Genomic DNA, 22,500 nt, shown 5'->3' with positions numbered 1-22,500 from the left:
CAAGGTGTGCTCTGTGTCCCAGGTAAGTGTGGTAAGGTGTTCTGGTGTGGTAGGTGGTGGTGGTGTCGCTTAATCTCAACCCGACGACCTCTTGCGGAGAGTAACCTAACCTCCCCTAACCTAGTTCTCGGCGGGCGGAGTTCGTTGGACACGCGCAGCATCATTTATCCATTCACCGCGACGTAAACTCAGACATTCCTTTGCTTTCTTCGTCCAGTTCATAATCGCGATCCATTTCGGAGTTCATAAATCTGGTTATTCGCGCCTTTTACATTATCTTCAATACCTTTGCCTTATCTACTTGTGATATTGCGAAGTGGTTTCATTCTTCACACTTATCCTTATCCTTACGCGTGAGTCTACCTGATGTGATAACAACGCTGTAGTTTGCTACAAAAACCGTTTTCTTGGTGTAATACTTGGGTATGAACACCCACACACGCCTCACTGTCACTCCTCCCTCGACAACAGTGTGTGATGTCTTGCCTCGCTGCGCACCAGTACTGCCCCACATCGTGTTTGCCAGCTTGAGATAACCATCCACTCGGCACACAAGCAGCGTCTTTCTGGGCAATATTAACGAGTTTTCCTCACAGTCTGCCAGAAAAATATCATCTCATTGTGAAGTATCTGCCTGGTGGCGGCGGCCCCCGGGGTGTACTGAGGCATGCAGCAGCAGCAGCAGCAGAATGGCGGCGCGGGGAACAGGCGGGAGGGCGTTAGATTAGCTTAAGATAAGATTGTGTGGAAGATGATGTTATCAGTTGTTGTTGATTGTGTGAGGCAGTATGAGCGTGATTCCTAGACAGTGAAGGACGCAGCCTCTCCTGCTCTCTTTCACGCTCTCTGTGCTTCTCATTCAAGACCCAAGGGAGTGTGTAGCAAGCAAGCATTACGTGTGTTTGGAAAGAGCATTCTGTATTACTGCTGACCTGAAATCAGACAGTGGCTGGCAGGATGTGAGGTGTGAGAAGGGACTTTGCTACGCGCGCCAGACAGTTGGCAGTTTGCTATTCAAATAAACAGAAATGTCAGAGGATTAGATCAGAGTGATAACCAGGACCACAAACAAGGGGTCAAGGGTGAGGCTACCTGCCCATGGAGGAGCTGGGGCCCTAGGGGATGCCGGGAATGGGTCTCACTGAGTCATGTCCTCCAGACACAGGCTCACCAGGCTGTCCAAGGAAAGTTTTCGACAGCTGGTGACAGGATCGCTAAGGAAGAGGAATGGCCCTGCCCAGCCCGAGCCAACCTTCCAGAGTCACATTGTGCCGCTGGCCAGAGTATGTCCTTGACGTGGCGGGGCGTCACTTGTTGCTATTAAGCCTTGTAACATTATAATAATGTTAAGTGTTGGGAATCAAGTTTAAGAATTGTTTAGTAATATAAACAGTTTAATAATGCATGTATGATAATAATGATCATGTTTTTATGATTATACTACACTCAGATTCTCATTATTATTATTTCTTTTATTTGATCATTATTGTTATTATTATTTGTTCTAGTAGTAGTAGGTCATAATGGTAATAGAAGTTGTAATAATAGCAGCAGCAGAAATATTATTATTGTTATCATAATTATTTATTTATTTTTTCAAGGTCTTTCATAATATCAAAGGTCTTTGTGTTCACTAAATATCAACATGGAAAAGTTTTATGGTGATTTAACACGAGTAATTTACCGTGTGTGAGGACTTATTTGCTTTGTAGAGTGTGTATCAGTGTTGTGTTGTCTGGTGTGTTGCTGGTGGCCGAGACTCTTCACTATGCTCCAGAGTGAAGGAAAATGTCCAGCGTTACAATGATGAAGAACATTCTCAAACCTTGGTGTATCTTATCGTTGCTACTTTTAACAGGCTTAGTGGAAGTTGCTTGAGTATTCAATGGTCTTTTTATGATTCAAGTGATAGTGTGACAGAGAGTGCATTATTAGTGGAGAGGAAAAACAAATACACACAACCCAACTCTTCATTAGGTCTTCTTATTGAGAGAATAAAGCATTTCAAAATATGGCCTGAGATGTTTCCATGTTAGTAGAAGGAAAATGCTGTAGTGAGTGGTGAAGGTCTGAAGTGCACTAAACAATAAATAAGCAGATATGCCATACACCAGGACTATCATGTATAGAGTTGGTGACTTCTTGTACTGTTATCCTTCTATGTATGGGGTGGTGTGTGTAATGAGTGGTATGTTTCTACCCCTTCAGAATGGTGGTGAGGGCGAAGACCCATCCTCCTGTGCAGACCGGGGGGATTGGGACAACAAATCCACCTCCAGCGTGTCCGAGGTGTCCGTGGCATGTCTCCAGGATCGCATACAGCAGATGGAGGAGACTCACTACTGGTGAGTGTCACAAGGCACACACTCATGACATATGATACCCTTCGGCTGCTACACTCTGTCCTCACCTCCTCTCCCTATGTCTGTGTTGCCAGCCTCAGCCTCACCAGTGCATGACAACCCCACATACACTGAAGTATCAGGGAAAAAGAAGGTTGAAATACACTCATACGTACTTCACTTAACCTGAAGAATACATAGATTGGAATTGTAGTAATGATAATGCTGTTTTTCTTACTTCCCTTCTCACACTTTTGTCACTATACATATGGGATTAATTCTTTGGAGTAACAATTCTTTATAGTGTCTAATTGTTTTATTTTGGTTGAACTACATATTTAATTTTCTTTGATAAGTTGCATCTTTTTAAGGAGGTGTATGAGTGGATCTGTTTATCATTTTTCATATTTCCTTTATCCTCAAATCTCACAGAAATGTATCTTGTACAGTATATAGTTTTATTTGTTGCAATGTTTGTGTTCTGAGTGAGTGTTGTTGTGCAGCACCAATGAGGAGCTGCAAGCCACACTGCAGGAACTGGAGGACCTGCGGGAGCAGCTCACCGAGTGTACCGTGGAGGTGCAGCAACTCCAGGAAGAGAAGCAGGTATGGTCAATATGCTCAAGAAACTGACATCTTTTATTATCAGCACATTTATCAGCCTCAGTCAGTCATTCAGCCATTTATCCATCCACCTTGTACCTGAATTTACTTTGCCAGGACTAATTGGGCTACATTGTTGTCCTTACTGGTAGTTTCAAATATTGCCTGACCTTAATAGAAATGTTGTAATTGAAAACAGATTTGTTGATGTATGGTGCTTGAAAAAATAATGAAGTTGGTAAGAGAGATTTCCAAGTTCATGATGTGTATAATACAAGTGTTTTATAATTTTGTTACCTTTGTTATGGTGTTAATGGTTGTGTGTACTGGTGCACTGCAGGTCATCCTGGAGTCCCTCACGCAGCAGACAGAGAAGCTGGCTGAGGCACGCTCTCAGAACGACACCCTCAAGCACATGGTGATCCAGCAGTCTGAGAACAGTCAAGATCTGTCCCAGTGTGAGAAGACCCAGCGCCTCATGGAGCTGCTCAAGGTGAGGCCGTGGCACACCATGGCACATGATGCTGCCACCACACAGGGTGGCCTGAGGGCTGAGGGAAGGAGTGAATATGGTGATATAGTATTGATCTTTGCATTACATAGGGACAGTTCAAATGTTTCATTGTTCTAATTTTAGAATAACATGAAAAGCGTTTTAGGACAGTTGAAAGTCCTAATGCCTCTGTTGCCATAAATGTTTATTTTTTTGTCTAATTGTATGTATAATACAAATAGGATGCATTTTAGAAAGACAGTTTTTAGTTGTTTCTTGGCATCATTTAGTAGAATAAAAAAAATGGTGTTTGCTAATGAATACTGATAAAAGGAGTGTTCTCACCTGTCCTATAATTAACGTTTGTGCCTGCCCTACAGAGTGCCCAGGAGGACCGAGAGCTGCTGCAGATCAAGCAAGATGAGCTGGAGCAGCAGATGACCACCACCAAAGAGGCTGAGGAGCGCTTCCACCGGGAGACACAGCTCATCAGAGACAGGTGAGTCACTGCTGCACCAAACACTGGCTGTGGATCTAAAACCCTTGGCTCGGTAATGATGGTATGACATGTTTTACATCTGAATTAATTCAGACCATTTTTAGTGCAAAAATATTAATAATTTTGGCCATCTTTAGCACGAATGGGGATTGAGTTTTGCTTTTGGTTCTTTTATCTTTGTCAAACCCCCTTCACATATGAAAATTTGAAAATAGAAAATGAGATAAAAAAAAAAGTATGTTCAGAACTTGCACCAGGTTCTTTTATCAGCCAAGAAATAAATCCCTTGCAGTAAAAAAATTAACATGCACTGAACAATGAAACATTGCGGCTCAGTGACTAATGTGATGAGTGTTGCAGGATGAAGTTGCAGGAGGAGATGGTGGAGGCAGCAAACAGTGAGAAGAAGACTGCAGAGAACCAGCTGGCAGAGGCCCAGGAGAACTGCAAGGCCATGGAGATTGAGTCCACACGACTCAAGACGGCACTGGAGGCAGCCAAGGAGAAGGTGAGGTTGTTGTGCATTTACTATTACTTGTTACTGATGTCTTCATTATCATATTCTCTCTCTCTCTCTCTCTCTCTCTCTCTCTCTCTCTCTCTCTCTCTCTCTCTCTCTCTCTCTCTCTCTCTCTCTCTCTCTCTCTCTCTCTCTCTCTCTCTCTCTCTTTCTCTGCTCTCTTCTCTGTTCTTCTTCTCTTCCCTGTTCTTCCTTTTCTCTTCCCTCCCTTCCCTTTTCTCTTCACGTATCTCTCCTCTCTCCTCTCCTCTCCTCTCCTCTCCTCTCCTCTCTCACTAACCTACCAACCCACTCACTCATTCACTATCTTATTTGTACACTCATTCACTCACTCAGTAGCTTACATATTTACTCATTTGCTTTCTCACTATCATTCTTGCTTTCACATTCACTTGTAAATTTTTAGTTGCTTATTTGTTCACTCATTCTCACCATTTTTCACACTCATGCATTCACTCACTCACTTACTCTTAAGATCAATGCTTTATATAATGAGTTTCACAGAAGTGTAGGTGTGTAGATTCCCTTGTAGGTTTAATGATGTCACTGCTTCTATTGCAGGACAGGCTAGATCATTAACTAATTGCAACCAAATAACTACAGTAGATCATTGTTGTATTGAGCTTATCTAACTTGATTGGGGGAAGATTTGGCTTTATAGGCATTATAAAGAATTGGATGAAGTCAATAGAGAGAGAGAGAGAGAGAGAGAGAGAGAGAGAGAGAGAGAGAGAGAACTATCTTATTAAACAATTGGATGATAAAAACAGGAGAAAGTGTTTTCTTAAAGTTTCACATGATGTTTGTGGAAAAAAGAGCTGTTATAGAGATATGTATCATGTTGGAGTGGAAGGTAAGTAAACACAAAAGAATTGAGCAATGTTAGTGGTGGAAGAAGGAAGTGTCAAAGTAATGTTAGTGGAATAGTAAGAGATGTATCCTTAATCCTTTGAGTACCATGATGGATTTTGATATTCGTTCTGCCTACTATTTGGTGATTTTATATAGCTTTAGAAGCTCATGTGGAGGATTAAAATAGTGAAGACTAGCCATTAATCTTTTGATCTCCATAGACCCTTCCTAATGTCAAAAGAATGGTCTCATCATACACAAATCTCAAGATAAAAAGGTGTCCTAGTGTTGAAGGAGTTGATATGTTTATGGAAAGTTGTGTTGTCCACCAAAACTCACATGAAAGTCATAGTAACTGCCATGTAACAGTTTGCTCTTGTTAAGTGCACTCCACTAATGCTTTCCGATTCAACCAAAGGTTCAATCAAGACCTTACACTTTTGAAAGCTTAGCAAAGAACACTAAATTCCAGGAAAGCATCCTCGATCTCTTGCCTTATCACAAGCCAAGCCTTCCTTTGCTAAACACTAACTTGCTGCTACAGATCACTGAGCTGGAGGCTGCAGTGATATCAGGAGAAAAGAGCAAGCTGCCTGATGTGCTGGAGAGGGTGAGGCAGGAGAAGGATGCCCTGGAGAAGGAGAATGCAGCCCTTCAGCAGCGGACCAATGCCACTGCATGCGAGAACGAACGACTCCGAGACCAGATTTCTGTGATGCAGGACGAACTCATGGTAAGCGGCAGACAAGTAAGTGGTGGAGGTCCAAATGTTCGTTGCCTGGTGTGGTGCCGTGCTTTGTTTGTTGTATCTTCCTGTACGTGGGAGTGATCTGTTCATCCTTCCTATCTTCATCTCTGTGGCCACCAACAACTTGTATGATTCCTCTGCAGGACCTCTCCCCAAACCCTCTTGGTCAGGTAGGCTGCCCATCTCTTCCAGGACACTCTATTGAAGTTTTACACCTGTCTAGCAGTAGTTTCTTTTTTTCTGCCTTCTGTTATTGTTTTACTACTGGACAAGATCTTCCCCAAACTTTATTTATCCATGAGTACAGACTACTTGTCTGTTCCAGCTCACCCCGGTAAATCTTATCTCATCTGTCAGATCTAACCGTCCTGCCATCATGTACCATCTCCAAAGCACCCTGTGATTCACAATACTCAAGTGATTTCTGCCAGTCTTATATACTTATTCACCTTGATTCATTTACTCACTCTTAGACTTCAGTAAAGGTGTGATTTTCAGTAGAACAAAAGTAGTTGATTGAGGGACAAGTTGTGATTGGTGATGAAATTCTTGCAATCCTGATACTTCCACAAGGCATGAATGTTTATGATTTTGCCTTGTTGATGTTCAGAAGACAGATGTTTTTTGTATTTTATCTGGTGTATTTTAGATTACCTCTCACTTTCTTATACTTCTGTCCTTCCTCCGTCTTGCTGATTTGATTTCTGCCATTCTGTTTCCTTCCCTTTCAGTTTAAAGTTTGTCTTGTTATTATTGCCCCACAGTTCCATCTTTGTTACGTACTTTATCTATACACAACTGCCTAAATGTGTTTTGTGTTGTTACCTTTCTGTCACATTACTGTGTTCCCTATTCTGCCTAATTATATTTTTTGTTCCTCTTTAAGTTCATCCATTTTGTTCAAAATGTCTTCATTTATTATCCTAATCAGTAATATTTTACAACAACTATGATATATTGTAGGTAAAAATGCCATGGTTGAGAATACTATACAATAGATGTTGTTTACGTTACTGCATTAAAATTAGGTGAAATTTATGATTGATTTCTGATATCATAGGTAGAAGTTGATCTTGATAAAGTCTCAGTTACATAGCTCATCTGATATCCCTTACACAGTGTAACCTAAGATACTTAATCTTGATTGACTATCCAATGCATTTCTTCTTGTTAACTTTTCTTCTTTTCTTTTTTGGTGAATATTTTTTAACACCAGTTTCCTTGTGTGACTGTCTTGGCTAGAAACTTCCTGGCAAAGATTCATCTTGCATTGAACTGCTTCTCTAGTGTATTTTGATCTGATGCATCCAAAACAACTAAAAGCCTTGCTTCATATTTGTTTCAAAACTATCTAATGAATACCAGATGTCAATGAATAAGTTTCCAATTTTTTCATTACTTTTCTCTGGGCCAGTGGCAGTTAGTCATTGCAATTTGTTTTCTTTGTTGGTCTTTCTTACTCTTGATTTTGACCTCAAGTAGTCATCACTCTTGCTTATGAAGTAGAGCCCAAATAGTTCCTCATTGTGCCTTATCTCACCAGGTGGCACGCAATAATGCCAGGAGCCAGCTGGAGGATGCAGATTGGAGAAAGGAGCAGCTGGAGACTGAGAGGATGCAGCTTCATGATGAGATTGAGGTACTGAAGGCTACAGTAGAGGAACTGAAGCTCACCTCCCAGCACCATCTGGAGGACAAGAGGGAGCTAAAGGCCAGTCTGTCTGAGGTTCAGAAGAAACTCCAGGAAAGTAAAGACAGGCTTCAGGAGAAGGATCGCTGCATCAGTGAGGGCGAGGATCACCTTAAGAAGAGGGTAAGTAGCAGCAGAATAGGACAACAGGTGGTTCTAGGTCTGAGAGGCGCAGGAACTTTTTGCCGCAGATTTAACATTCCAAAATTGCTCCTGCTACCTTCAGTCTATTTAGTTACCGTCAAAGAGTTTGCAGGTAGCAAACTTAAGCTGCACCCCACTTCCTACCAAGTGGTTCTAATCCTTTAATTGCTCACACGACGTGTTCGCTGCATTTACACTTCATCGACATCTATTCATTATTTTTCCCATGTAACTTCTCATGTTTTTCCCATGTAACTTATTATGATCATGATACACACACACACACACACACACACACACACACACACACACACACACACACACACACACACACACACACACACACACACACACACACACACACACCGCATAGTGTAGTGATTAGCACGCTCGACTCACAATCGAGAGGGTCCGGGTTCGAGTCCCGGAAAGCGGTGAGGCAAATAGGCAAGCCTCTTAATGTGTAACCCCTGTTCACCTAGCAGTAAATAGGTACAGGATGTAACTCGAGGGGTTGTGGCCTTGCTTTCCCGGTGTGTGGAGTGTGTGTTGTGGTCTCAGACCTACCTGAAGATTGGTCTATGAGCTCTAAGCTCGCTCCGTAATGGCAAAGACTGGCTGGGTGACCAGCAGGTGACCGTGGTGAATTACACACACAGATAGTTTGTTTATTGACAGAACATTAAAACAACATTCCATACATGTACATAATAACAAGGATTGTCTATCTATTTATATATAAAAGAGTGAGTCTGTTTGTTCACTTTTAAGTCAAGAATGGATGGTCATAGAGCAAATCTAAAGTCAGATTTGGAATCAGTGCATATGATGAATGCTGCAGGTTATTTGCAGATGAGAAATAACTTCAATTCAGAATTTTCATTTGTCAGCCATTTGATTAAGTAGACACTTGAATGCCATAACTCAAGTCTTGATGGTGACACCAGGTTTGACATTGAGCATTTACTGTTAGCTTCAGGATGAGCTTAGATCTAAGAATGAGGGAATACATTATTATATAATGTATGAAGGTTTGTGCTATTTTCATTTTAGAATAACAAAACAGAATTAAGAAAAACTGTTGCAGTTTTGGTATGTTATTTACCTAGATATTTTTTGCTCACCTGGTACGTGTCTGTTTTGGAGTGTTAACTTTCTACCTTCCTTAGCATCCCTGGGGGCATTAGCCTATCCAACTTTAAATTCATTTGCTATCTTAAGAGGGTTAATATTGCAGTTATTATTTAAAGCATTTATAATAAATGTAACAGCATATGATTGTTTGAGTAGGTAATATAATTTGTATACGTGATAGAATGGCTGATCACGATTATATACAATCCCTTCAAGTTTTGACTGAAAGAACTTGTAACGTTGTTTGGAAATGACTTCACTTAAAGGTTCACTCCTGCTACTGCCATGCAAAGAGTGAACACTTTACAAGTTGACTATACAGGCAACCCCCACTTAACGAACGGGTTATGTTCCTAAAAAACCCTTCGTTGAGCGAAGCAATTATAACAAGTTTAACCCCTGACTTGAGCTTCCATTGAGAGTAAACAAAGCGAGAGTGCATCATAGTACAGTAAAAGGTTTAATGAAAGTAAAAATTATGAAGTTAAACATTTAAGCAGTTTAATTTAAGACTAAGTCATTATAATGTACACTAATTACATACATGTTGATGATCTTAAATTATGAAGGGAGGGAAATATGCTAGCTGGCAACCTGTGGAATGTAAACAAAGGGCGCATCATTGTATCACATACAAAACTTATGTATCACATTTCCACAAGGCTTTCCATTTTATCCATTGCAGAGTCATGAGTTCAGGTGGTTCTTTTAGCTTGCAAGGAAGATATGATCTTACCAGCCTTCTTAGTAGAGTCTACTAACTTGAAAATGGTAGACAGTAGATGGAGTCAAGCCATGGTGGGAAGCAATGCTATTAGATTTCTCGCCTCTCGTCTGTGAATAATATCCAACTTCACTTCGAGAGTAAGAGACTTCCTGATCTTAGCAATGCTAGGTGACATTGCAGGGCATTTTGGTGGCATATTGAGTGAGGGAAGATGAACTGCTGCTGATGCTGTTATTGTTTTGAACTAGGTGCGCGTGTTGTCCACGAGAGGCGCTGGTGTATTCAAAAGCCTGTTGGCTTGCGTGATACGGCGGGGTTTCAAACTTGGAAAAAATTACCTGAATAAAAATTTGTTAAAGCGAGTTTGGTGTTCGTTAAACGAGCAGATGGTAGTAAAAGGAAATCTTCGTTGTAGCGAAATTTCGTTGCCTGTACACAGAATAAGACAACACTTTTTTCTTAGTAGTATCAGAATCAAGAGAGTCATAGTAGTACCACACCGAATTCTCACAAAGTTTAGAAAAGTCCTTCAGTATTGTTCAACTACAGAAGAAAAAGGTTAAATCAGAGAATGCAATTTCCTCTTACTACCAGTAAAATGCCTCAGAAGACAATTGATGAGTGAGGCTTGGGTATTGTGTGTGTGTGTGTGTATTCAGAGTTGCCTGCCCAGCCAACCTTCCCCATTGTAGAGCAAGCTAAGATAAGAATTCTTAGACCGATCTTTGGGTAGGACTGAGACCACACCACTCTCCACACACTGGAAAAGTGAGGCCACAAACCCTTGAAGATGCGCACCAAGGATTTACAATAAACTGCCAAGTGATATCAAAGGTTGTGCCAGGATCGATATCTTCAAAAAGAAATTGAAGACATATTTGTTCAAGGAAGTTTATGATTTTAACGGCATGGAAATCAAAGACAATTATAGATGCTAGTTGCTTTTGAGGGAGGCTCTGCTGAGCGCTGCCTCACAGTGGAGCGGAGCCTTGAACAAACACCCCAAGTGGAAGTGGAAGTGAAGTGGAATTACATCCTGTACCCATTTACTGCTAAGTGAACAGGGGTTACACACATTAATTGACTATTTGCCTTGCCGCACCCAGGACATGAACACAGACCTTCTTGGTTGTGAGCTGTGTGTGCTAACCACTACACTACATGGTGTGTGTGTGTTTAATTCACCTTGGTCGCCTGCTGGTCACCCAGCCAGTCTTCCCCATTACGGAACGAGCTCAGAGCTCATAGACCGATCTTTGGGTAGGACTAAGACCACAACACACTCCACACACTGGGAAAGTGAGGCCACAACCCCTCGAGTTACATCCTGTACCTATTTACTGCTAGGTGAACAGGGGAGACACACATTAAGAGGCTTGCCCATTTGCCTCGCCGCGCCGGGACTCGAACCCGGCCCTCTTGATTGTGAGTCGAGCGTGCTAACCACTACACTACGTGGTGTGTGTGTGTGTGTGTGTGGAGAGAGAGAGAGATGCTCGAAAAAAAAGTGTTCGTGTGTCACTGGCTTCATTTTCAAATCAATACATGTATATCTTGAAACTTTAGTGAAGGGAATAATGATAAACAAGCTAGGCCATAAGAGAAAGAGAGAGAGAGAGAGAACGAAAAAATCATATTTGGTTTTTGCACATGCGCAAAGGAACTTCAATTTTAACATTACAATTTTTGTTATAATTACATTAGCATAAAAGTGTTTCATCAAAAGTGGTTGAGTATTTTAAAAAATTTATTTCAATATCCCTCTAGTTTTTGCAAGTTACCTGTTCACTTCACATAGTAGAAAATCTTGTATGAAATTATGCCACATAAATTTGAAAGAGTTGTGCTATCATTTGGTGCTAATTTTGTTACAATTGGCTGAGTAGTTCCTGCAAAATTAGCGTTTGAATAGCGTTATGGTCGGGTCATGTTATGTTGCCAAGAGGGCCCATCTCAACAACAACAACAACAATGACAATAGTAGGAAAAAATGGAGAGATAGAAGGAGGAGAAGAATGAAGCTACCATCACCCTCCCAAGGGTATAAGGAATAGAGGAAGATGCTTCTGAATCAGTGTGGTCTGAGTATCTTAAATCTGCACTGCTGATTCTGTGGCACACAGCCCCTGTGCCATTTAGTCCGCACACACAACAGGCATGTGTGACTGCTTGGAATTCAAGGATAGGTAGATTGTAATCAACTGTGATTCATTTCACAGAGTAGTCTCTCCTCTCCTTTCCCAAGAGTAAGAAAGATGAGGTGATGTATAATCTTGCTTCTCTGCCAGGTGGAAGAGTGGGAGCAGTTCAAGAAAGATTTGCTGACAACTGTCAAAGTGGCAAACGACTTCAAGACAGAACAACAGCATGACCTTGAAAAGGTGAAGCAGGAGAACGACTTGCTGAAGGAAAGAAACAAGCAGCTTTCAATTGAATTGGACAAGGCTAAGGGTGAGTGTGTGTATGTGTGTATGTGTTTGTGTGGCTCTTGCTAGGGAAGGGGTGAAAAAATGTCCTCTGTACTTTCTTTGAAAATATGTGGCATTTCCCCTAGTGTTGCTTTTATTTGTGGTGTCACAAATATTATAGTAATCTTGACAATTTGTTTTGAGGAAGGTACAGTTGGATGATTAGTGTGTGTGTGTGTGTGTGTTTTTGATTAGCTGTCAGCTGTAATGATGCAGCTTGTGTTGCCAGGAGATTGCTTGCTTTTTTGTGCTTCATTGTGGCATCTGTAATCTTTTAGCTCAAAAGACAAAAGAGTTGATAAGTTGCATTGTCAAAGTTTAAGAGCTTTTTGAGTAGAGCAGAATATGAGTCATTTAGTTTACAGATAATTAGCTAATTGTAGAAGATGTATAAAGTTAAGTAGTGAAACAGACCTACACATTTCTTTCCCATCATTCTTTTCTCTTCAGTTTTTCACTCCTTTCGTTTAATAAATTAGTGTAATACTCTTTATTGATAAGCACTTCACTTTTCTTTTACTTCCATACACACATTCCTTCCCTGATCTACCCTCCTGCTGTCCCTCCTTTCCCCCTGCACACAGCTCACAGCACCCATTTTGTTGCCACAGCTGTGAAAGTGTGTGCTCCTGTAGGCAATAGCAGCACCACCAGCCTGAACAATGGTGGGAGTGACCGCCGCTCAGTGCGTGCTGTGCCCTCAGCCCTGCCTAATGGTGATCCTAGCATCCTCACTGACCGCCGCAACACTCGTCCCCTCGCCAGAGGAGACTCGAGGGTCAAGTCTCTTATTGGTGAGCTTTATCCTACCCTTGGCTCTGTCTCCCTCCCCCAGACGGCCTGGTAATAGTGTTCCTCCATGATGAGTGAATACGTGGCTACAAATCACATGCATTATGAAAATAATTGAATAAGAAAGGACTAGATTTTCATTGGTAAATTTATGTGATGAAATTAATTACTTGAGAATTACAACAAATTAGCTTTAGGAAATATCAGTACCATTTGAAACAAGTGTTAATAAGTCACTTCAATGGTGTGCTGGTATTATCTGGATGAAACAAGAACTCTCTCATCACTTAAGAGTGAAGCTTCCTCATATGCTTTATTGAAGAACCATTGTTTGGCGCATTCATAATTTGCAATTCTTTGAGTGTGGCAGGCTTTACCATGTTGTTGTGTCTTCAGTGATTATTGGGGAATAATTACGTATATCTTGTGAATACTCTTTCTATGTTTGTCTAAGATTTTTGTGGTAGAAGCAAAGTCCCAGTTTGAAATTTAAATAAAATTTTTCTGATGTAATAAAAGTCAGATTTGATGTAATGAACAATTTTACTAAATTCTCATAATGATTTGATATTGCTTAGAAAACACAATTTTAATCTTTTCAAAAGCTACCTTAGATTAAGCTGCCACTCTGCTGTACAACCAACAGCCATTGCGTCGCACTTCATTTCTTAGCTAACAAGGATTTGTCCAACAGAGTCCATAGAGAGTGCGACGAGACAAACCCGCGCCGGTTCCCGCAGCTCATCCACCTCCAGCCTCTGCAGCACATCCAGCGAGGGGAACATGAACAACAACAACAACAACAACAACAACAGCAAGACCAACACGTCCATCCTGAAGCGTGCAGACACGGAGGTAAGGCAGAGTTGTTCCAGTGGGGCTTGTGGATGGGGAACATTGCTGGCTTGCTTACTATTTCAATGAGTCATGTTAACTGGCAAATCAGTGGTGACTGTGGTATTGCAGTGGATCTTTAACATTTACTAAAGCAAACTATGCATTGCTTTTCATATTTAACATCTCCACTACCAGATTTAAAGAGAAAGAGGTTGTCTTGTAAAGAAGGTTTATCTTTATTTATTCAGGAGGCACAGGTCACATCCAGACCAATCCAGTGTGACCAGATAGTTGAGTGCATGGTGTGGATTGTCATGTGGTGTGTGGAGACTGTAAAATAAACCATTTCCTGGTGGAATGTGCAGCCTTTTGTCACCACAAGGCCTTGTAGCTGTCCTGCCTGTACCATGCACCTGACTAAATGGTCACCGTAAATCCCCACTTATTTTTAAAAAAGGAATTGACTTATGTGAAACTAAGGCAATAGCAAAATGCTTTGCCTTATACTTTTGACTCTTATTAACAAAGCAAGCACAACTCTTATGCACAGCATATTATGCAAATCCCCTGTAGCTGCTATCTTTACCTATACACTTCTGTCTTCTGCCTCATGCTTACCATGCACCAGCTGCATAATCAACAGGTGAGCATAGATTTTCACAACATTTTGTCATTGCATGGCTATTTTAATTATCTTTTATGTAGTAATTGTGAACATAATTACTCGGACTGTAATTGATTATGTTGTAAATTATTATAAGCTAAAGTCTCGTACAAATGTGTAAGACGACCTAAATGATTGCATTATTTTTTATTTATTTATTTTTTCAGAGTATGATAAGAAGTGGTCCTTCTTCCCCTCTGAAGGATGCCAGGAACACTCTTGGCTCCCAGACTGTCTCTTCACCACTTCGGGCCCTCCAGAGAAACTCTTTCTCGGAGGGCCTGGGCCAGTCCCAGTCCTCCTCTCTAAATCTACGGCTGGGACTTCTAACCTTTCTACCACTGTCAAGCTGGCTGATAAGACTACCACCAAAATCAACAACATGGGGCCGCCTGGAGAGAACAGTGTATCGAAACCCATCTCCATCTTGAGTAACAAATTGGACCACAGCATGAGACGCAACAGTTATGGCCAGGTCAGTGGCTTTAATGGAAGGATTTGGATAAAATTACAATTTTCCCTTCACGTCAGTGTTATTGCTGTTGTACATTCATTATGTACATTTGAAAAGAATTTAAGAACTTAAAGTTATTGATGTATTACAAGAAAACTTGCTTCACAGATTGGTGCTGTGGTGGACAAAAAGGATCCATTAGCTTCCCTAGCACAAAATGGAGGCTCCAAGAGGAATGGTCTAATCAAGTGGTGTCAGAACAAGACTGTTGGCTACACCAACGTTGACATAACCAATTTCAGCTCTAGTTGGAATGATGGTCTTGCTCTTTGTGCCATCCTGGATACCTACCTTCCAGAGAAAATCTGTTACAAGTCCCTCTCACCACAGAACAAAAGAGAGAACTTCCAGGTTGCAATATCAGCAGCAGAGTCTGTGGGTATAACTAATCTGCTGGTAAGTATTTAGTGAGGTTATGTTCATGTTGGTGTTACCTATATTGAAAGTAACACTCTTGAGATAATGAGAAAAAAAAAAAATTCTGGTGTATGTTCTCAGAATTACTTAAGAGTATGACATCTCAACCTTACGTACACACTCTCTCTCTCTCTCTCTCTCTCTCTCTCTCTCTCTCTCTCTCTCTCTCTCTCTCTCTCTCTCTCTCTCTCTCTCTCTCTCTCTCTCTCTCTCTCTCTCTCTCTCTCTCTCTCTCTCTCTCTCTCTCTCTCTCTCTCTCTCTCTCTGACACACTCTTTTGTGTATGTGTGTGTGTGAGAGAGAGAGAGAGAGAGAGAGTGCTTGTATGTGTGAGGGGTGGGAGTACAGAGCATCTACACAGATGGAGCACTCCCATGAAGAACTGTAATGAAGTATCAAGATTGTGTGTGTGTGTGTGTGTGTGTGTGTGTGTGTGTGTGTGTGTGTGTGTGTGTGTGTGTGTGTGTGTGTGTGTGTGTGTGTGTGCACGCACAAGTGTGTGTGTATTTACCTAGTTGTATTTATCTTGTTGTATTGTACAGGGTTCGAGCAGGGCTCATAAAGTCCTGTCTCCATATCTCCATTTATCTAGTTTTTCTTTAAAGTTATGCACACTATGTGCTGTAACAATTCCATTATCCAATGCTTTCCATTTTTCCACCATTTTGTGTGGAAAACTTTATTTCCCAATATTCTTCACACATTGCCTTATCCTGATCTTCTTTTCATGTCCTCTTGCCCTTCCATCTTCTTCCGTCAACAACACCAGGTATTCTTTGTCTATTTTTTCAGTATCATGTACTATCTTATACATTGTTATTAGGTCTCCCCATTCTCTTCTATCTTGTAAGGTTGGCAGTCCCATTTCCTTCAGTCGTTCTTCATATGTGAGGTCCTTTAATTCTGGCACCATCTTAGTAGCAATCTTCTGTATCCTTTCCAGTTTTCTTATATCTTTTTAGAGCTCGGAGACCATACCACTGCTGCATATTCCAGCCTGGGGCATATCTTGCTTGTGATGATTTTTTTCATCATATCTTTATCCATGTAATGAAATGCCACTCTTATATTAGTCAACATCTTATATGATAGTCCAAATATCTTGTTATGTGTTTATCAGGGCTCAGATTTTCTTGTATGATCACTTCAAGATCTTTTTCCTCTTTAGTCTTCATTATTTGCTCCTCCCATCAAATAGTTCCATACTGGTCTTCTCTTACTCTTTCCTAGTTCCATTATGTGACATTTCTTGGCATTAAACTCCAATTTCCACTTCTTGCTCCACTCATAGATCTTGTTTAAATCTTCCTGCAACAGCAGACAGTCCTCTCTGGTTTTGATAACTTTTAGCAACTTTGCATCATCAGCGAATAAATTCATATAACTGTTTATCCCAATGTGAATGTTGTTTACATAAACTTGAAACATAATGGGGCTAACACTGACCCTTGTGGCACTCCACTAGTTACTTTACTCCAAGATGAGTATGTATCTCTGATCACAGTTCTCATTTCCTATCCTTCAAATAATCTCTTGTCCATTCGAGCAAGGTTCCACGCAGTCCTCCTATGTTCTCTAGTTTCCAAAGAAGTCTTCCGTTAGGACTTTATCAAATGCCTTTTAATGTCCAGGTATACTGTGTCTACCCATCCATCTCTGTTTTCAAGTCCTGCAATAACTCTGGAGTAGAAGCTTAATAAGTTTGATACACATGACCGCCCTGTCCTGAACCCAAATTGTCTGTTCGATATGACTTGCTCCTCTTCTAGAAATTTAACCCATTTTCTTTGATAATTATTTCACATAACTTCCTACGACACTTGTAAGTGACACTGGTCTGTAGTTTAGTGGTTCAGTTGCCTTTCCTCCTTTAAATATCGGTATTACATTGGCTCTCTTCCACTCTAGTGGAACTTTCCCTTCATTTATTGAACTTTTAATTATTTCCCAAATTGGCTCCAGTAATTGCTCTTTACATTCTTTTAACACCCAGCCTGATACACCATCTGGCCCCATTGTTTTCTGACTTCCAACCTGTCCAGTAATCTTCCAATATCCTGTTTGTGCACTGCAATCTCCTGTAATCCTTGGCAATCCAATGTCCTATTAGGTTCTGTGAAATCATCATCTTCAGTGAATACCGTTTTGAAGCTCTCATTCATTATTTCACACATTTCTTTCTCTGTTTGGTATGTCTTTCCTTCTTTAATTATTTTTTCAATTGTTTCCTTATTCTTTGTTTTGCCGTTCATAAACTTGTAGAAAAGTTTGGGTTCATATCCTTGCTTTTATCCACTACATCCTTCACAAACTTACTTTCTTCCTCTCTCCTTACTCTAATATATTCAATTCTAGTATCTTTGTACTGCCGACTATTTCCCTGCTTTAAAAGTTTCTTCCACGCTTTATTTGCATTTTTGCTTGTAATACATCTAGCGTTGTACCAAGCATGTATTTTTTCTGAACTCTATAAACAGGAAAAAACGTGTGTGTGTGTGTGTGTGTGTGTGTGTGTGTGTGTGTGTGTGTGTGTGTGTGTGTGTGTGTGTGTGTGTGTGTGTGTGTAATTCACCACGGTCGCCTGCTGGTCACCCAGCCAGTCTTCCCCATTATGGAGTGAACTCAGAGCTCATAGACCGATCTTCGGGTAGGACTGAGACCACAACACACTCCACACACCGGGAAAGCGAGACCACAACCCCTCGAGTTACATCCCGTACCTATTTACTGCTTCGTGAACAGGGGCCACACATTAAGAGGCTTGCCCATTTGCCTCGCCGCTTTCCGTGACTCGAACCCGGACCCTCTCGATTGTTAGTCGAGCGTGCTAACCACAACACTACGCAGTGTGTGTGTGTTTGTGTGCAAGTGTGTGTTTGATCTGCTGCAGTCTCTGACGAGACAGCCAGACGTTGTTACCCTACGGAACGAGCTCAGAGCTCATTATTTCCGATCTTCGGATAGGCCTGAGACCAGGCACACACCACACACCGGGACAACAAGGTCACAACTCCTCGATTTACATCCCGTACCTACTCACTGCTAGGTGAACAGGGGCTACACGTGAAAGGAGACACACCTAAATATCTCCACCGAATCGAACCCCGGTCCTCTGGCTTGTGAAGCCAGCGCTCTAACCACTGAGCTACCGTGTGTGTGTGTGTGTGTGTGTGTGTGTGTGTGTGTGTGTGTGTGTGTGTGTGTGTGTGTGTGTGTGTGTGTGTGTGTGTGTGTGTGTGTGTGTGTGTGTGTGTGTGTGTGTGTGTGTGCAAGTGTGTGTGTGTGTGTGTGTGTGAGTGTGTGTGTGTGCAAGTGTGTGTGTGTGTGTGTGCAAGTGTGTGTGTGTGTGTGTGTGTGTGTGTGTGTGTGTGTGTGTGTGTGTGTGTGTGTGTGTGTGTGTGTGTGTGTGTGTGTGTGTGTGTGTGTGTGTGTGTGTGTGTGTGTGTGTGTGTGTGTGTGTGTGCGCGCGCGCGCTCGAGTGTTTGCATGTGTGTGTACGTACGTGCGTGCATGCGTGACTGAATGAGTGTTTGTGTTTGTACACACACACACACACACACACACACACACACACACACACACACACACACATCTAAGCTGTCTCCTTTCACAAAACATCCCACCATATTCTGTTAACAGAGCAGCGCTGTTCTCTTGTACCAGGTTTCACCACTGTTGTCACCACTATTCCTTCTTGCATTTTATTCTGTATTTATTGTTATCCCTATCTTAATATTACTGATTCTTCCTCACCCCTTTCATGTTCCTTCCATTCATTCTTTTAGACATTTGTGTGATAACTTGCTTTCTATTTACAGGATGTCAACGACATGATAACATCAGAGCGACCTAATTGGCAGACAGTCTACAATTATGTCATTTCAATTTACTGTCACTTTGAAACTTGAACCCTTCATGTGAAGTCTTGTACATGCCAAGCCTCTACTTGCCCCAGAAGGCCCCTCTGGGATTGACCTGCAAGGTGCCGTGCCACCTCCAGGAGTGTGTGGTCTCCTTCCATAGAGCAGCCCTGCTAATCTGTCGCAACACATTGATGCGGCATTTTTAAACATGACATTAGATCATATTTTTGTACAGTCATTGCATGTAGGGAAGATTAAGTATATATGATTATCACTTAGTTATTGTGAAGTGCCTTTTTTTAAGAGAAATATACATATGTTTCTTCATTATATCTCTACTTTTGTTGTGTGGTTTCTTTCTATTAAATGTAAGAGCTGTGTTTTCCGTGTACCAGAACTTGATGACTGCGTTACCTTTCCGAGAACCATATTTATATATGAATAAGGAATGAATCTGTCTAGTCTGATTTACTTTTTTTTTTTTTTTTTTTTTTTTTTTATGGAAAAAGACAAGTATAAAATCTTGCTGTTCTTACCTGGCTGTGTGAAGACCAGAGATGTTTATAGTCTAAGTTTCTCCAGTACAAAGAGGAACACATACTGGCGACGTGTCTCTGATCCTCTGCCGGGCGGGAGGGGGGGAGGGAGGGATGGTGGCGGTGGTGGTGCTGGTGGTGGTGGTTGGTGGTGGTGCTCCAGGAAGGTACTGTCAAGAAAGTAGCTGTGATAACTTCTCAACAACTTCCAGTTTTAATTACTCATTGCCCATTGCTTATTAGTGTGCCTGCCTGCCCGCCAGTGTGCCAGCAGGTAAAACTCTGGCTTCAGTTGGCTGGGTACTAACTGAGCTGTGAGGGTTACAATGCTGGGGGCTTACAGTGGTATTTACCAACATTAACTATTATGCATGAAGCAAAATGACTCAATCATGTCAACTAGCCTTTGAGGTCAACAATTAGCTTTGTTTTCTAATATAACTTGAAATTCACACATGCGTGAATACCTGTAATCAAGCTGTGCCTTACCTATTTATCAAGAAACCTGCTTATAAAGAATAAACTGTAAACATAACAGAATGCATGCTTCCATGAAGTCAGGAGAGGTGGGTGGGTGTCTCGGTTCACCACACCAGGGTGGCTCCAAGTGGTCGTGCTGTAGGGAGCATCACATCCACTGAGTTTTGTATAAAGTGTTCAGCTTTTTATCCTTTAATGTCTTGGTCTTGTGTCATTATATTGTACAAAGTTTTGTAATCACAGTTCAGTGGACCTATTGCAGTGGCTTTGTATTTTTGCTTGTAAATAGTTAATATGTAGGATTATGGTGATTACATTATGCAGTACATATAGTGCAACAGTGCATGTATGCTTGCAAGTTCCTATAGCACACATGGATGCAGTATTATAATAAACACTGAAGCTTAAAGTGGTGTGGTGTAGTATCCTTCATCCTTATCAATACAAACTGTACAAAGTAACCTCATGATGTGGCTTGGTAAGTGTGGAGAAGAGAGAACGCTTGCTGCGGTGGTAGTGTGGTGGTGGCGGCGGCGGCGGCAGTATCCACAACTACGGAGGACAAAAGAAACCTTATAAACATCAAACAGGAAATGATCCGTGCAAAAACAAAAATAAAAATCATCAGCTTTCTGCCACTTAACGCTAACTAAATACACATTGGTAAGCATTTTGATCTGAAATTGCTCAGAGTAACAAAAGGCATTACTACTATTGCTACCAAAGGAGAGAGCGTCCTTGAGGATAGGGGGCGGGGGGGGGTGAGGAGGAGAGGAGTATTACCAGACAGGATGTGAAAAAAAATACCTCAAGGTGATCTAAACAATGCAGGCTAAACAAGTGTAGTCAGTAATTTCTGATGATGCTACTGGCAGCTATCACTATCACCGCCATTACAACGAACGACAAGTTATAACATGAAGTACAAGAAATGAATAATTATAATAATTACACTTTCTACGACGATAACGACAACTACTACTAATACTTACTAGTACTATTGCTGCTGCTACTACTACTACTGACTAATAGTAATAATTATAATAATAATGTGATAATAATAATATGATAATAATAATAATAACAATATAATAATAATAATAATAATAATAATAATAATAATAATAATAATATAATAATAATAATAATAATAATAATATGATAATAATAATAATAATAATAATAATAATAATAATAATAATAATAATTACACTGCTATTCTACTACTACTACTACTACTACTACTAATAATAATAATAATAAATAATGATAATAACGATAATAGTCGCAGCAGTTAGATTAGTAGAAAGTAATAAATAAGTACACTACTACTACTACTACTACTACTACTACTACTGCTGCTGCTGCTGCATCTGCTGCTGCTGCTGCATTTGTTGCTGCTGCATTTGCGGCTGCTGTTGCTGCTGCTGCTGCTGCTGCTGCTGCTGCTGCTGCTGCTGCTGCTGCTACTACTACTACTACTACTACTACTACTACTACTACTACTACTACTACTGCTGCTGCTGCTGCTGCTGCTGCTACTACTACTACACACACACACACACACACACACACACACACATACCAACCAAACCACATCACATCCACCACATCCATCTTGACAAAGCGCTCAATCTTTCCACAATAGGAGGCCATACTCAGGGTTGCTGTGCTGTTCCCCTTCACACTCAAGGCCGAACTGCCAGATACCTCCAATTGCCTTTGCAACACAAATACTCTCGGAACTTCCCTATGCTACTCGAAATTTTGTTCTGAGGGAGTCCAACATATCAGTGAATATACATATATACATCAGCAACGCAGTGCTGCTTAACATTATGCTTTAAAGCAAGGACAACGTAAATACCAAAGGGCTTGTTTGAACTTGCATTAAAGACAAGGATAAATTCACTTCACACATAATCAATTGATGCAAGTACGCTCTTGAAATTTCACAAATAATGTTAATTCATTGGAAATAAGTTTTAAAAGAATATTCTACAAAGAACACGTTTACAATGAGAGAAGTTCGTAGAAATGAGGTTGAGTGATATTACACTGACTCCTATGCGTAAAGAAAAAGTACTACGCATTATTTTAACGGGATTGCTTGCTATAAACATGACCAAGGTGAACTCTTCATATCATATCTGTAATATTTTTTCAGCATTCATAGA

The 22,500-nt window shown here is 40.9% G+C and overlaps 1 protein-coding gene across 1 annotated transcript in view; it reads left to right on the top strand.

The window, feature by feature from the left end:
• The window catches only part of LOC123510225 (cytospin-A-like), a 76,389-nt gene extending 55,657 nt beyond the window's left edge, over positions 1–20,732 (top strand). Inside the window, 15 exon segments of the mRNA XM_045265175.1 lie at positions 1–22; positions 2,209–2,345; positions 2,846–2,948; positions 3,286–3,438; positions 3,819–3,937; positions 4,298–4,445; positions 5,854–6,042; positions 7,601–7,870; positions 12,041–12,203; positions 12,832–13,014; positions 13,707–13,867; positions 14,681–14,813; positions 14,816–14,988; positions 15,136–15,423; positions 19,263–20,732. The exon segment at positions 1–22 is cut by the window's left edge and continues 269 nt beyond it. Of these exon segments, the coding sequence (XP_045121110.1) occupies positions 1–22; positions 2,209–2,345; positions 2,846–2,948; positions 3,286–3,438; positions 3,819–3,937; positions 4,298–4,445; positions 5,854–6,042; positions 7,601–7,870; positions 12,041–12,203; positions 12,832–13,014; positions 13,707–13,867; positions 14,681–14,813; positions 14,816–14,988; positions 15,136–15,423; positions 19,263–19,352 (2,332 nt within the window). The 3' untranslated portion in view covers positions 19,353–20,732.
• The last annotated feature ends 1,768 nt before the right edge of the window (positions 20,733–22,500 follow it).

Source organism: Portunus trituberculatus, chromosome 28, assembly GCF_017591435.1.
Source record: "Portunus trituberculatus isolate SZX2019 chromosome 28, ASM1759143v1, whole genome shotgun sequence".
In the NCBI taxonomy this organism is placed as follows: domain Eukaryota; kingdom Metazoa; phylum Arthropoda; class Malacostraca; order Decapoda; family Portunidae; genus Portunus; species Portunus trituberculatus.
The sequence above is the reverse complement of the archived record's forward strand: the minus strand, read 5'-3'. Positions and strand labels throughout refer to the sequence as shown.